Source organism: Marmota monax, unplaced genomic scaffold, assembly GCF_021218885.2.
Source record: "Marmota monax isolate L192 unplaced genomic scaffold, Marmota_monax_Labrador192_F-V1.1 WCK01_AAM20220418_F8-fsc00029, whole genome shotgun sequence".
Taxonomy (NCBI): domain Eukaryota; kingdom Metazoa; phylum Chordata; class Mammalia; order Rodentia; family Sciuridae; genus Marmota; species Marmota monax.
Genome location: NW_026693024.1, coordinates 11,294,210 through 11,310,675, shown reverse-complemented (window position 1 = coordinate 11,310,675; position 16,466 = coordinate 11,294,210). Strand labels below are relative to the sequence as shown.

The window sequence follows — 16,466 nt, the reverse complement described above, 5'->3', positions numbered from 1 at the left end:
GCCATGATGTTCAGCCTTACCTCCAGTCTTGAGGAATGGAGCCAGCCTTCTATGGACGAAGACCTCTAAAACCATGAGCCCTCAAATAAACCTTCCTGCTTTCCAGTTGTTCTGGTTGGGTCCTTTAGTCACAGCAGCGAGAAAGCTGACTAAAGCAATGTTCTTATCGGATTTCAAGCAACCACCAAATAAACATACACAATATCCCCAAAGGTGTAAAACAATATATTAATTTATTTCCAAGAAAAAAACCAGAACATTATCAAAAACAAACATGGCTACAGTAGTTTCAGGGCTTCTCGATGGGCTAGCAGAAATCTACTAGCTCGAACACTCCACTCCACTCTTCCAAGATTATTGAAGCTATAGGAGAGATGACCAGCAAGGGACGTGTAAACATCTTCTATTCCAGAAAAACATCTCATTCTATATGAGTAAGATCCAGTGTAAAACAGTTCTTCTTCTCAGGTGTTTCACTTAACTAACAAGTTGAAAAGAGACCATTTTTAGACTTCACTCTCGACCCTGGATGTGTTTCCTACCCTTCGACCCTTTACTGCCCAATACAGTTCCTTTTTTTTTTTTCAGTAACAGGAAAAATAAAGTTTTATCATAGTCATTCCCTTTAAATATGATTAACATTCAATAGGAACAATTATAGAAAAAAAATAAAATTGTGTTAATTAAATCTATCATCTGTTGTAGTCATTGTTTTCATTAGAATAAATAAATATTTAGGAATTCAGTGGATTAGAGGAATACTAGAGTAGACTTCACATCTTTCTGAGGTGCCAGAACTTTTTCTCAATATTAACACTGAGATCATGCTTAAAATCTACCTTCTCTGGTATAGTAAATATGGCTTCATTTCATTTTATTTCATCTTCTCTCAATATGCCAGCTCAGGAAATGAAGACCGGTAAGAGAATCCCAATTTTCAGACAAAGAATGTGCTTACTAATGCTGATTAACCCAAGCCTCAGTTACTTCATCTGCAAAATGGGGGTGGCTCAGGCTGCCCTCATGAGACTCCCATGAGGGTAGATGAAAGGAGACATATTGAGGAGCCAGCAGAATGCTTAGAACTCTACTCGCTTCAGATTCTGTATCCTCCTCCTCTCTTTCAAATGATCTCTAATTTAACCCTCATTTTGTGATTACTGATTTCCTTGGCCTGATTCCACAATAGTTAACTGCGCCTAGGGATGTGTTCAATACAACACTTTGTAAGCTTCTCCAGACCAGGCTTTTCATTATTAACGTTATTCCCAAGGTTTTAAGAACCTTCCATCTTCATTTTCTTCTTGTCTCAGCATGGGTCTAAAGTATCATAAATGCTCAAGAACTATTCCTTGAATGCAGGCTGAATGAATGGGTGAGGAATAAATGACACTCAGTCACCCACAATTAAAAGCCTTTAAAAATCAAGGCACTCCCGTCAACACCAAGCAGTGTACAGCCACTCAGAGAATAGCACAGTGTAGTTAAAAGCCTTGCAGAATTTGGTGTCTGTTTTGCAAGTAGGATAATTTGGGGGGAAGGGAGCCACAGAAGAAGTAATTCATTCTGAGGTATTTCCAACTTGAGACAAGACTCATGTAACAGCACCTCTAGGAATGCCTTCATTCTTGTGAGGACTTTTCAGTGTTCTCAGTGAAAAACATGCAAGAAAGATCAAAGAATGTTCTGGCATAAGATGGAGAAACATTATGTGCCCGCAAGGTCCTTTCCCTGAAGCAGAGGACGGTGACTCCTATCTTAAAGCACATCCTCTGTCTCGTTAATGGCTTTACACCATATACAGAACTTCAGACATGGGTAAACTGAAAATGTTAGTGTGGAAACTCATGAACAAGATCTATTTTTGTTTAGAACAAATTGTTGTGTTACCCAGAAAGCTGTCTCTGGGCCCATGTGTGGTTATGCACAGAGTAAAGACCATTAAGATGTTATAGAGGATTCCTTTTTTTTAAAAGAAACTGAATTCTTTTTTTTGTCCTAAATAGGATTATCTACCATCCTACTTTCTATTAGAATATATTTATATTATGAGTATCTGGTGCAAAGATCTGATGGTATTTAAATTTGTCATTGATTGTAGGAATAGTCCAACCCAGAGGTGAGCAACAAGAAGCTGCCAAACCAGCCAAAGGGCTGGGATCGCTCTGCCCAGCCATCCTGTCGTGTGTTTCACAGTGTCCAGTGGATATTTTAAGCATAATTATGTGGCCAGGTCCTGAAGCCATGACTGTGGTCCTGAAACCATCTCTTGCAAAGAAGGGCTCTTCTGTCCAACTGCAATTCCCCTGCAGACGTGAGCTGCTGATCAAAAATACCAGCTGGGCTGTATGGCGGTTTCACTCTGATTGAGGGTTCTTTCTCGAAGCTTCAGTTCTAGGCATTCCACGGTAAGGGGATACTTATGGAGCTCAAACTTGTTAGCAAACAGGCTTTGCGAATTCATCAGCCACTTTAAGTCTCCGTTGCCATAGATACAAATGCCATGTACGTAGTGGCCTGCAAAGGACAGAACAGAAAACACAGTCAAAACATGCTTGTTCTCAAAAGTCAAGGGCAGAAAGGTAGAATGGACTGCCAAGGAGGTAACACTGCCCCAAGTGTTAGGAGGTACAAAGAAGTGTGACTGGATAGTCCCAGCCTAGGAGGGGCTTAAACTCCCCTTAGGAGGTCAAGAGCTACAATTATGCATTTGACAAAGATGAGAATTAAATAGCACAAGGAAATGGCATAGTAAGTGTCCCGAGGTATGCGATATGTTGGAGAATGAGAGTTGTGGGTGAGAAGTTCTGGAAGGGTACAGATGGCAGAGGCCGTTAGGGGTTATGTTGGCTAAATCTCTTCCCTGGGACTGAGGCTCTGGTCTAGCTTTTCCAAGTGCCGACTTTCACACTTCTCCTTAGATGGGTAATAAGCCTCAGAATGAAATGTCAGCACTGAACTTCTTTTTCTGTTTTTTTAAGGTACTGGCGATGACACCCAGGGCTTCGTGCATGCTAGGAAAGTGCTCTCCCACTGAGCCACAGCCCCATCCTTTTTTGTTGTTGTTAAGTTTTGAGACCGCTTCTCACAAGCTGCCATTCTGGCCTTGAATTTGCAATCCTCCTGCCTCAGCCTCCCGAGTTGCTGGGATTATAGGCGTGTACCACTGTGTTATCTAGTGCTGAACTTCTTAATCTCCTCTCTACTAACCTCCTCTTTAAGTCTTCCCCTTCGGAGTCCACAGTAATTCAGAATCCCAGGGAGGGGTGAGAGTGGGGTTCTTCCCCTCTCTCTCATGTCCCACACCCCATCTATCAGCAATTATACACACTCAACCTTAAAAATATTAGTAGAATTTGACCACTCCTCACCACCTCCGTGGCCAGCACCCTGGGACTCCACCATCTTCCTATCTGACTCATACCATTGCCCTGTTAGTACAGTCTCATCCCAACAGCCAGTGAGGTTGTTTTAAAATACAAGTGGAACTCGTCTCCTCTACTCAAGACCCTGACAATGGCATTTCAGACTCAGACTCTGGCCACACTTGGCCTTGTTGACTCAAATCTCCCCACTCCGACCTCTGCCTATTCACTTCGGCCACACTGGCTTCCTTGCCAGTCCCAAGCACACAGGTGAGCTCTCTGAGAATCTCCACTTTCTCTTCCTCCCATCCACCCTTCACCAGATATCCTTAGAGCTCTCTCCAGGACACCCTCAGGACCCTGCTTCAAAGCCACCTTCTCAATGAGGTCTCCCTAGACCGCCATTCCTTCTTCCCTGATGTTATGGTTTGGATGTGAGGTGTCCCCTAAAAGCTCACGTGTGAGGCAATGCAAGAAGCTTTAGAGACTAAATGATTGGGTTATGACAGCCTTAACCCAATGAGTGAATTGATCACCTGATGGAATTAACTGAGTGGTAAGAAGGCAGGTGAGATGTGGCTGGAGGAGGTAGGTATTGGAGGCATGGCTTTGGGGTATGTAGTTTTATCGGCAAGTAGAGCTGTCTCTCTCTCTCTGCTTTCTGATCATCTGTGAGCTGCTTCCCTCCGCCACACTCTTCCACCATGATGTCCTGCCTCACCTTGAACCCCAAGATATGGAGCCTATTGTCTATGGACTGAGATCTCTGAAGCTGTGAGCCCCCAAATAAATTTTCCTCCTCTACAATTGTGCTGGTCAGGTCTTTTAGCCACAGTGGCAAAAAAGCTGACTAAAACACCTGATTTGTTTTCTTTGGCATTTGTCACCAACTGATACATATGTATCAGTGCCAAGAAGGAAAATGATATTTTGCTTATTGACTTGCATCCCAGACTACACTGTAACCTCCGGAAGAGCCCGGACTTCATAGCAGTAAGCTCACTTCTACATCCTCTGCATCTGGAAGAGTGCCTGGCAAATCTTAGGCATTAAATTAGTAGTTGTGGAATGAAAGCATGGAGAAGGGTGGATGGGGAGAACTGGGCAGCATCGAGGGTAGAGGGTAGCTTGGGGCAGACTGGAGGAAAGGCCTCTGGAAAAATTGTAGAGGTGGGAGTTTTCTGCTAGAACATGAAATTTTGCTAGGAATGGGTTAGAGACAAGAATGGTTGGAAGTTGGAGCTATTTCCAGAGGCTCTGCTTGGCACATAATGGAACATGTGTTGGCCCAATGATGAAGAAGAAAGGGTTTGCCTTCTTATCCCATAAGCATGAATAATCCTTGAAGATTTTTGAACAGAAGAAACACATGATAAAACTGATTATACAAGATGAAATCTGCAGCATTTTGCAGGATACATTAGAAACCAAGTTAACATAAATTAGATGGACAAGGAGAAAAGGATTATAATACTGAGTCACTACATTACATGCAATGTTCTACCTCCTTTGGATTCTGCCCTTTTTTTCTTCTATATATAGTGGTTTGGAGGACAATTATTATGCCTGTAACCATAAAAGGTTTCCGACGTTCATTGGCATAATGGGTACCAAAAGAAGAAGAATCAAAGATTTGTCTGAGAGGGAACTGTGCTACCCAGACTTGCACATTGAGGTAGGTTCCTGGCTAGAGCCATGTTTTAGTCGGTTTTGCATTGCTATGACCAAAATACCCGACAAGAACAACTTGGAGGAGGGAAAGTTTATTGGGGGCTCCTGGTTTCAGAGGTCTAGTCCATAACCACAGACTCCACTGCTCTGCACCCAAGGTGAGGCAGTACATCATGGGGGAAGGGCCTGGGATAGGGAAGCTGCTCATCTCCTGTTAGCAAGAAAGCAGGGGTCGGGGAAAGGCTGTGGGGAAGGACAACCTTTCCAGAGCATGTCCCCAGTGACCCGCCTCTTCTAGCCACAACTCATCTGCCTACATCTCCCTCTGTTGGCCTTGTTAAGACAGACTGGTTAGGTTACAGCTCTCACAACCATTTCACCTCAAAAAATTCCTGCATCGATACAGGAGCTTTTGGGGAACACCTCATATCCAAACCATAACAGGCCAACTCTGAAGGTCCCCTCTGTCATGTGATCTGTAAGAATCCCTACAAAAATGTAAGCCCAACTAGGTTACACCTTCTGTACTATGATAGGCCCTGGACATCAGTAATGGCAAGGAGACTCCAGGTGACTCTGCTTATGGCTTGGGAGCTTGTGTGTGGGCAGGAAAGGCTAGAGCTGGAAGGTGATGATGCCTTCTACATCATCTGGTGTGGACGGTGAAGTCCTCTTGTGTAACAGCTGGGGAAACAGACAGAGGATGCCTGCAGGGGTCCAGGAGGGAGGGAGAGAGACAGTGGTTAATGGAAAGATCTGGAGAAGATTACATGTTGCAAATATTGGGAACCTGACTGGGGCTTGGGGTCCGTTTTCTAAAGAAAACTCAGGAGATCAAAGAGCAAAATGACCTTCTCCCCATCTTCCTCCTTCCAACGGGGAGAACAGGCCATGATAATGCAGGCAGGTGGAGTCTTCTACCCTCTGGGGAACACATGGGCTGATGAAGGGAAAGATGTGAATATGCCTTTGAATAGATGGAAATGCCTATATAAGGACACGAGAAGCCTGCTGTTCAAAGCAGAGGGGGACTGTCGAGAAAGAGGTTGGGTGTAATGTAGAAGAGATGCAATAACTGAAGGCTTTCACCTGTAACAGGTGTAGCTAAGATGGACTGATGAAGGGAGCCCAGACTAAATGGAAGAGTGGACGCAAAGCCTGGTCACCCCAGGGAGAAAAGGCTGACCTCCATGTTCTCATTCATTCCCTTGATCACTCACTTGCCAAAGAAAGATTTATTGCACGGTGTGAAAGGGCTGAATCTGTGCTCTTCCCAATTCTTGTGTTGAACCCTGTCGCCCAGCACCTCAGAGTGGAAACAGGATCTTTCAAGAGGCAATTAAGTTAGAATAAGGTCATGAGGGTAGGGCCTTATCTAATCTGATGGGGTCCTTTTAAGACATTAGGACCCAGGCGCACACACAGTGAAAAGAACACGTGAGCACATAAGAAGATGCTCATTTACACGGCAAAGGCAGAGCCTCTGAAAGGACCAACCCTGCTGATGCCTCACTGTTGGATTTCCAGCCTCCAGAACTTTGAGAAAATTAACATCTGCTGCTTCCACCTCCCACTCTGTGCTCCTTAGGCATGACAGCTGCAGCAGACACCTGCCCACCAGGTGTCAGGCACTATCCCGAATGGAATGAACCCCAGGGTGGATAAAAATCCTTCTCCATAAGATTCTATAGACAACATAGGGTTTCTAGTCCTTTTCCATTTGAAGGGGAACCCTCTCTCTTTAGTGTCACCTGCCACTGTGAGCTCTCCAAACCAGGTGGGAGACAGGCTGATTGAGGGATGGGGGTGCAGCTCGCCTTTGATGAGAACATGACCTCACTTCTCCTAAAAATCTGCACTCCCAAAGGAACAGCAAGAGGAGCAAGCAGTAAGGGGCTGGAACTTGCTCACTTTCTAAAGAAGCCAGCATTGCTATCATTTGGAAACTACATCTCCATCTCCGCAGGTGTTTGGGAGCTGGGGAATGTCTGCGAGATATTTCAACTGATTTTCAAGAGACTGTGACTCAAAGCCCCTGGCTTCTCTGTAGGAACTTGCAGGTTGGTCTAAACGTACGGGCAGCTAGCTCTCTCTGCACGAGAACTCTTGTGCTCACAGCCGCCTCATGCCAACAGCAACAAGCACTGTGGCCCAAAGCAGGGGACAGATGCCTCACCGTGGCAGCCTCCGTGTTTATCTTCCATGTCAATCCACTTCACAGCTCTGAGGTTACCGGTCCACGAGGCGTTAGGCATAGAACCAGGAACCCCTGCAGTGTGGATAGAGAAGAACAGAGATGAGAAGCAGGAGACCAGGGCATCGATTTCATCCACTAAGCATCCAGACAGTGCTTATTCTCTTTCAGTGTATTATCTTTCACGTTTCCCATGGATTGAGGTGCACCGATCCACTTGCCTTGTTAACTTCTAGTTGATCTTTTGATCAAACTTAGTTGCTGACCCCTTGTCTAATTAGTATTATATCTAATTCCATTGATGAGCAACTCCAATTCTAATCAACATACCAATATCAACTCACTCATTAGATATTAGATATTAGCCTAATAACTAAGTCTTTGAAATGTGAAGAGCTTCAAAAACTAAAAGAGGTGGAGGTGAAGTGTCTCAGGTTTCCATCTTTCTGAGCCAGGGTCGCTCCACCTCTGTACCATGGACACTTTGGGCTAAATCATCCTTTGTGGGGTAGGGCTATTCTATGCATGTAAGGCACTTGGCAGCATCCCATAATACTCTCCTCGCAATTGTGACAATAAAAAAAAATGTCTGCAGACATTGTCACTTGCCCTGTGGGGGAGCAGGATTTCCCAATTTGAGAAATACAAGGTTAAGCCATCTTGAATACTCTTCTTCATATCCATAAATTTTGGATAGGTTACAGATTAAAGGGTTCATTATACCATATAGAGAATTTATGCCCAAAGATAATAATACAAAAGTAATTACTGGAAAAGGAGAACTGTATCTAGAAATCAATATGAATGCAATCCAGAGAGGAACACCCTGCCTCATAAGAGCAGCAACATTTTCCACCTGAGAGTGATATGATCAGAACATAATTTTTTTTTTTTTGTACTGGGGATTGAACCCAAGGGCACTTAACTGCGGAGCCACCTCCTGCCTCAGCTTCCCGAGATGCTGTGATTACAGATGTGTGCCACTACGCCCATCTCAGAACATAATTTTGATGTAATGGTACTATTCGAATATCAGTCCCCAAATCGCAACAATTCCTCTCTTAGAAGATGCTTCTTAAATATCAATAAGACATTCTAGGGTAGGCAGAATAATGTCCCCATTCCCCCCAAACTCAGACATACAGACAAAAATGTCCACATCTGAACCCCTGGAACCTTGAGAATATGTTCTGTTGCATGGCAAAGGGGAAGGAGGATTGCTAAGGAGCTGATCTTGTCCCTGGGGGACCGTCCTGAATTTTCTGAGTGGGTCTGATGTCCTGGAAAGGGTTGGCAGCACTGGTAGAGGCAGAAGAGTTGGTGAGAATGGTGCCCTGTGGGTGGGCGGGACTAGTGTGTGGATTGAGGGTGGGGAAGGGGCCACCAGGAGTGTGGGCTGCTTCTAGGAACTGGACAAGCAAGGAAGCAGATGGTACCCACACCCAACCGAGAGGAATGTGACCCAGCCCACGCCGTGACTCAGTCCACAGAGATCAGACTACTGACCTCAGAACTCTATATTGTTGAAACTGCCAAGTTGGTGGTAAATTGTTGTTGGAGTAGAAAGCTAGTTCACATGCTAATGAGAAAAAAAATTTACTGAAGACAATGCTTATTATTTAATAAGAAAATTAATTGGACAAGAAAATACTCCAAAAGAGATTTAATGGGGTTGGGCATTTCGAATAACTTTTCCTCTTTAAAAACATTAATAAAAACACGTGCATTTTCAGAGGAAAAACAGCTCTGTTCTTTTGCCCTGTGGTCACATGATAATCATAGGATGACCTAAATCTAGAATTGTACCCAAGACTCCTAACTAGAATCAAATTTTGCCGGAGTCTTCCCTGTAAACAGCATGAATCCTTAACCGTAATTCTCTATATAACAAGGTTTTTTTTTTTTGGTTTTGGTTTACTTGTTGTTGCCCCAACTTGAAAGTATTTAAGAAAAGCATTGAAGTATTCAATAAAAACACTTTATTAGGTAACATTCCTTCCGATTGCTTTAACTTGCATTTTAATACTTCAAATATTATTTTAGTGCTTGCCTATCCAAAGAGAAGCTTCCTTGTTTTTTAATTACACTAAAAAATTTTTAGATTAAAATTTGCCTTGGTTGAGTTGGAGGTTAAGGACAGGAGTCTGATAAGCAAAGAAAGAATTTGGTTTATTTTACTAACGTCAACAAGACTAGGACGTGGGCAATGTTTACAAGTCTATTTAGTTTGAATAACAACATCAGAAATGTGTGAATAAAACATTCCCAAGACAAAATGTCTCTTAACCTTTGGCTACATTTTTGAAAAGGCATTTTTCCTTCCTCTTTCATTCTCATTAATATTGATCCTCCCAAAAGGGATCGCCCTGAAACACATGCCATTATTCAAGAGATAAGATTGTGACATGTATAATTAATGATCCACTGCCTTTCAAACAAACATACACACCTATTAACTTCCTGTTAATGAAATCCCAAGCTTCAATTGCTCAGAAATGTCTATGTTTAAATATTAGCCACGTTTGTGTATAAAAATATTGCATTTATTAAAGTGAAAGGGGAGGGAGGGGCGGGGATGGCGGGAAGTGCAGAGCCCTTGTTCGAGTGTGATGTTTAGACTGGGGAGCACAGGTGTCACCTAAGGCTGATGCAGAATCTTGGGCGCCAGAACCAGCATCTTTACAAGATCCCCAGAGGATTCTGGGCATGACCTAGCATAAGAAACCACAAGTGACAGTAAAGAGGACACTGTGTGACTTGAGGAACGACAGCACACTTGACTTATTTTCTCTTCTTGAAATCCTTTCTTCGGCTCTCAAGTTTCTAAGTTGGTCTCTTACCTGCTTTCCTATCTCACCCAAAATCTGCTCTTATGATCCGATCTGCTACCTTTATAACCTTTGGTTAATTTAACTAACGTGGACTGAATTCTGGGAATATATACATTTTTACAAAATGTTTTTGCAGTGCTGGGGATGGGGCGGAGGCCTTGCCCGTGCTAGGCAAGTGCTCTCCCACTGAGCTACACCCTATTCCCTACTCTTAATAGACCTTTAAAGTCACTTTCTGGAAGACGTCTATTATGTCCATCTATTATGGAGAAAAGCTGTGTGGTCCGAGGAAAGCCAGTCCTCCTCGGGCCTTTGATGTCACAGAGCACTTGGCCACCAGGAACGAAGGAGTGCCCACTCCCAATTCAAGGGCTGCCTCAATCAACCCAGAGGTGAGAACAACTTAGCTTGTGTGTGGCTCCAGCAAGCCCGGTTTCTGCCTGGGTTTCCCCAAAGGCCACAGTAACTTGGGGTATGGTCAAGTTCTACTTCTTAAGGTTGGTAAAGTACTTCTTCTACCTTCCCAGCAAGGGACAACTCATTTCAGTCTGCCCCAAAGCAGTTGCCTAGGAGGCCATTCATCATCCACTCTCCACATCTGTCCTGCTAGCCCAGTGGTAAAGCACTCTCCTGGCATGCACCTGGCCTTGGGTTTGATCCCCAGCAGCACAGGATGGAAATAAACAAATAAGTAAATGAAGATTTCTGGTGACAGCTCAATTTGAATATTTTATAGACATCATTTGGTTATTACTTTGAGGCGATAATGGCAAGTCAAACACTGAATAGCCCAAATAATGGCAAGTCAAACATTGAATGCCCACTCTTTGGTTAAGCAATTTAATTTGGTGTGGGTTAAAAGATACATGGAGACCCCCCAAAGCTCCAATTCTATCCTTTGTGCCAACATCTAGTTACTCCCTCTACTCCCTAATAGGCTCTGCTAAACCCAACTAGGCTTTCTTTTTTTTTCCCTCCAAGATTGACAGGCCGAACCCCCTGATGACATAGACACTGGCCTCAAGATTAAGGAATTCTGTTCTCATCCTAGTTTACAATTAACTAGCTGAGGTATCGTGGGGCATCTTTTAGCATCCCTGAGAACCACCTCTCCAATGAAGCAGATAGGATTAGATCAGTGGGTTTTTTTTTTTTTTTCTGCAACCCACAGCAGGGAAAAATTACATCATCTGTCTCTCCTACACACACACACACACACACATAAAACAAACAGAAGTTTCACAAGAGAATACTTAGGATTATGACATGCAATGTGCTTATTTATTTTGCTGTCTAGTCTCCTTTCATTTTTTAAAATACTGGTTCACAAACTACCAAAGTAATTTCTGTCTATTGTAATGACAAAATTACTACTTGAAAAATTCTGGATCTGATTCTATTATTATTGTTAACCGTTACGATTACTACTACTCTTGTTTGTCAGGAGTCTAGGAGGGTCATTATGGGGTGCGTTGAGGGGTGTACCCTTGACTCAGAAGTACCCCAAAGAAAGGCCTATTTTTTTGTGTCATTTCTAGGATGGGGCAAAAAGAAGACACTCAATATTATCAGAGAAAATATTTCAAGCTACAAAATTCAATTCTCTCATTTGCTCTGCATAGGCATATGTAAACAGAACATTTGAGATAAAGTTTGTAGAGTAACTAGGAATGTTTTTCTTGAGGTTCAGCCTTTATTGGTCAAATAACTGTATTTGTTAAATAAATGAAAATGATTCTTTGAAATGCAAGCTTTATTTACATTGACCGGGCTCCTCAGTGTTCTCAGGTGGTGGGGAGATCTGTGTGTGGTGTCCAGTTCCAGCAAATGCTTATGATTTCCGGCCAGAGATGTACTTTTGCACTTATTAAATAAACAAGGAATTTTGTTATTAAATGCTGAATAGTCAGCGCTGAGGAGACTGTATCAAAAGGAGTTTCTCACCGTTTAATGGTGGTGCTGGAAATTGGGACAATCCTGGAAAATCAGTAACATATTAGCAACATATAGGAAAAGCCACTATAATTGCCATTCCCTTTGGTCCTTTATACTAACATCTTCAAAATAAAGGAAATAATTATTTTTTGGCAGTGGGGGTTACTGGGAATTGAACCCAGGGGCACTGAACCACTGAGCTACATCCTCAGCCTTTTTTGTTTTTTATTTTGAGACAGGGTTTCTCTAAGTTGCTGAAACTGGCTTTTGAACTCACAATCCTCCTGCCTCAGCCTCCCAAGCTGCTGGGATTACAGGTGTGCACCACCGCGCCCGGCAAGGAAATAATTTTTTCTTTTTCCTGTAGTGCTGGGGATTGAACCCAGGGCCTTATGCATGCAAGACAAGCACTCTACCAACTGAGCTATATCCCCAGCCCAAGGAAATAATTTTTGAAATGCAGAAATCTGTATATAAAGCTGTTAACTCTGACATTATTATACATAACTAACAGCACTGGCCCTGAAGTCAGATAGACAGGATTCCTAATCTGTCTTTGCTCTTAGCAGTTGTATAACTTTGAACAACTACTGAACTCCTTGAAGACATGGTGTAATCATTTTTAATTATCCCTTGTATTCTTGGGTGGTCAGCTCCAGGACCCTCATCTTTCATCTCTTTGGTACCAAAATCTAAGGCTGCTCAAGTCCCTTATATAAAATGGTGGAGAATTTGCATATAAACTTTGAGCTCTGTCAGGATCCTTTAAATCATCTTCAGATGATTTATAATATCTAATGGAACGTAAATGCTGTGTCAGTAGCTGTCGTGTGCTGTTTAGGGAATAATGACAAGAAAAAAAGTGTTCAGTGCAGATGCATTATTTTTTCCCAATATTTTTGATCTGCATTTGGCTGAATTTGCAGGTACAGAACCAATAGATATGGAGAACTGACTCTATTAAACAAGATAATACATGTGTTATGCTTAGCAATGAACTGCTCAGTAAATGGTTGAAAACAATCTCCCTATTAGAATCATGGAAGACCATGTCTCTGTGGAGAAACTGTGTTTGTGTCTAAAGCAGATTTCTCAGCCTTGGCAATATTGACAGTTAGGACAAGTAATTCTTTGTTGTGGGGGGATGTCCTGTATGGTCTAGGATATTTAGCAGCATCCCTGGCCTCTAACTAGCAGAAGACCTTTAACCCCAGTGTGTCAATCAAAAATCTCTGCACATGTTGCCAAACATACCCTGAGGGGCAAGGTAACTTCTAGTTAAGAATAAGTGATCTAAAGTTAAAAAAAATATATTAAATTGTACACTATCAAGACACCACACACAAATACTTGCATATGAAATGCAAGCGTAGGAAATGCCAATTTTTCCCTATATTTATAGAACTTTCTTGAACACTGTATTGCTTTTATGTTTTCATAAAAAAAATTTTTTTGACAAACATCTGAGCCATATTTGTTTCATTGACTTAATAAATGTGTTTGTGAATGTGCCAAAGGCTGATTCAACAAAAGAAAAAACATACTAAATGTTCATGACTGATTATCTTCATCAATAAAAAACTTGAGCATTAATAACAGGAAAATGTAGTGTAAAATAACTTATAGCCGGTTTTTCTCATTACTAATTAGGATTATTTTTAGAAATAAAAAGATGCATATTTTTCATCTACTACCATTTCATGAATCACTTAGGATTTTTAACCCTTGAGGTCCTGTCCTGTTTAATGTGATGTTTTCTTGAGTCTTGTAGTTTCCAGATGGAGGCCTAGCGTCCTTAATATGACGTCTCTGCCTGTATCTCTGATAACTACCAACAAATTGACATTCCCTTAGTTGGAAAAGGAAAAGATGAAGTTGAAAAAGGAAGGAAACCCCAGGATTTTAGAATTGGAGCAATTTTAGTAAATTTCTAATGTGTTCCCCTTTGTACATGTACACTAGAGCCTAGAGAATATATGCAAATTGCTCAGGAGCATGGAGGTGGTTAATAACTTGTTGATTTTTTTTTCCGGTGCTGGGGATGTGACCTAGGGATTGCAGGAAGGAGGTGGTCTACTGCTTGAGCTACATCCCTAGTCTAACTTGTTGATTTCATTTCAAGACAACTTTCTTATCCAAATGCTTTTTTGCCTGCTTCCTATAGGTAAAACCATGCATGATATTTTCCTGGAGTTTGCAACTTAGGATATCTAAAAGGGGAAAATTATGCTAGGCAAGTGCTCTACCATGGAGCTGTTTGCATTTATCAATATTTTTAGTAGCAGCCCAAACACCCTCTCTCAAGACTTTCTTGGTCAGTCTTCTGGTTTGAAACTCAAAAGGTTAGTGGAACCTGTGGAAACATGGGCACTCCTTGGCACAGAGCAGTTCGGATTTCATTATCTGACCTAAGTGCTGACCTTGACCTTGGCCCTCTGCCTGCTTATCACCTTTAGCATTTGTCAAATGCTCCTTCAATTAGGAAAAAATTTTTCCAGGTGGCAAAGGCTTTTGGTTTACCCAATCTCAGACTTATAGCCTGACAAGTTAGCCTTCTTTCCTCTGCTAAACCAAAGCATCTTTCCAAATCTTTCATTCTCATGATTACCCCAGATTTACTAATTAATCCCTTCTAGCTATGACTGTTGAAATTTTGTGCATTACAGGTGCCCTGCTGTTCCTGGCACAGGTACTTGACAACTCTCACCATGGCGATTTTAATTGCCTGTACGCCGGTCTCTGCCTACAGTCTACCCACATTGTTGACAGTATCGCCAGCTGGCTCTTTCTGTAGCCAGGGTTGATCCTGTCATTCTCCTATTTTGGGGTGTGGGTTGCTTTGCATGGTCTGCCCTGCATCTGATTCATCAAGCAAGCTTGGGATGCCTACCAACCTCTCACTCTCCCACAAATGAAAGCAAGATCTTGCCATGGTCCTAGACCTCTCCTACAGGTGCCCAAACCACCTCTCAATAGAATTTCCACTCCTCATCCCATTACTCATTTAACAATTCTGGTTTTGCTTCCCTGGCACCCAGCTTAACACTTTTCTCCTCCCTCCAAATGTTGCCACAGAGCTGTCTGATAGTCACTAATCCAGCTAACCCCTTCCAGCTCTGCAGACCTGCAGCCTGGGCTGGGTGCATAACTTTGATGCTATGGATTAATTCAGTCCAGGAAGATACCAACAGGCTGACCATGGTATGCAAGGGCTTTACAGTCTTGCAGGCTGGCAGCTCCTAATCAAAGCTGGTTGGTGGGTCTCTTTGGTTTGACCCCTACAGTTGAGGGAGGGGGGTGTGTGTCAAATTGAGTCAATGCTAAAAAAAGATTTCCCATGAAAGTCTAGAATCCCAGAGTCCCTTGATGACAATTACTGGAGTTATGGGCAGTCAGAAACTTTCCCGCCTCCCTGGTCCACATCTCATGTTTCATTCAGTCGCACTGTCTGCCTGGCCCTGTAGGCATGAGGTTTGCAACCCTGGGTTCCAGGCCTCGTCTTCCAACATTGCCCACCTCATCTTTCATCACTGTCCACACACACCCAGCTCTCCTGCCACTCATCTGGGAATTCCTGAATGGGTCTCCATCTTCCTGAAGCTCTTTGTACCTTGGCTTATGCAAATGTCCAATATCAGAAAACAAGGTCTGAAGTTACTAATGTCAAAACCCAAAGATAACCACTTCTCTTTTTATAGTGTGTACTGGTGCAATTTTGAGGAACAACATGACATTCTATATTAAAACTCCTTAAAATGTGCATCTCTTTGGACTCAGCAGTTTAAACTTTTGGAATTTGTCCTAAGAAAGTTATCTGTAAATTATTACTTAAGAGACAGTGTAATATGAATTTACGAAAAGAAATTCAGACATTAGCCTATCTGGATTCAAGCGCCTACTCTGTCAGTGACTAACTGCGAGACTGGTGTCAGGGTAAACTCTCCATTCCTCAGTTTTCCTACACGCAAATTAAGGTAAAACAGCACATGTACCCCATGGATTTGCTGTGAAATGTGTAATACACTTTATGGTGGTTGGTACATGGGAAGTGCCAAAGGAGTATTTCTCACCATTAATTATGCCTACCCCTCACCCAGTTTGTGTGTGACCCAAACTGATTCAGCTCTTCCTGGATTTTGTAACGTGGGGTGTGTGTGTGTGTGTGTTTGTGTGTATTGAGATATCTCAAGGATATACCCAAAGTCTAAATGTGAAATTCGTTTATGTCTAATATACATCTTATACACATAGCCAGAGGGTAGTTGTATGCAATATATTTCATGTATGCCTTTGTTTCTATTCTGACCTGTCGCAGGAGGTTGTGTGGAATTTTATACCTGTAGCATCATGTGAATCCTCCAAAAGTTTCTGATTTGGGAACATTTTGGATCTCAGATGTTCCCATTAGGGATGCTCGGTCTGTGAAACAATTGATCACCAATAAGAGCTCTAAGCTGCTCAGAAGTTAGG

General features: G+C 42.5%; 1 protein-coding gene across 3 annotated transcripts in view; it reads right to left on the bottom strand.

Moving 5' to 3' along the window:
- Positions 1-214: 214 nt before the first annotated feature.
- LOC124098564 (N-acetyllactosaminide beta-1,6-N-acetylglucosaminyl-transferase) overlaps positions 215-16,466 on the bottom strand; it is an 85,073-nt gene continuing 68,821 nt past the window's right edge. For all 3 annotated transcript variants that reach the window (XM_046453417.2, XM_046453419.2, XM_046453418.2), the window contains exons 2-3: positions 7,213-7,305; positions 215-2,517 (exon numbers count right to left, since the gene is read on the bottom strand). In XM_046453417.2, the coding sequence (XP_046309373.1) occupies positions 2,327-2,517; positions 7,213-7,305 (284 nt within the window). In that variant the 3' untranslated portion in view covers positions 215-2,326. The remainder of the gene's footprint in view (positions 2,518-7,212; positions 7,306-16,466) is intronic.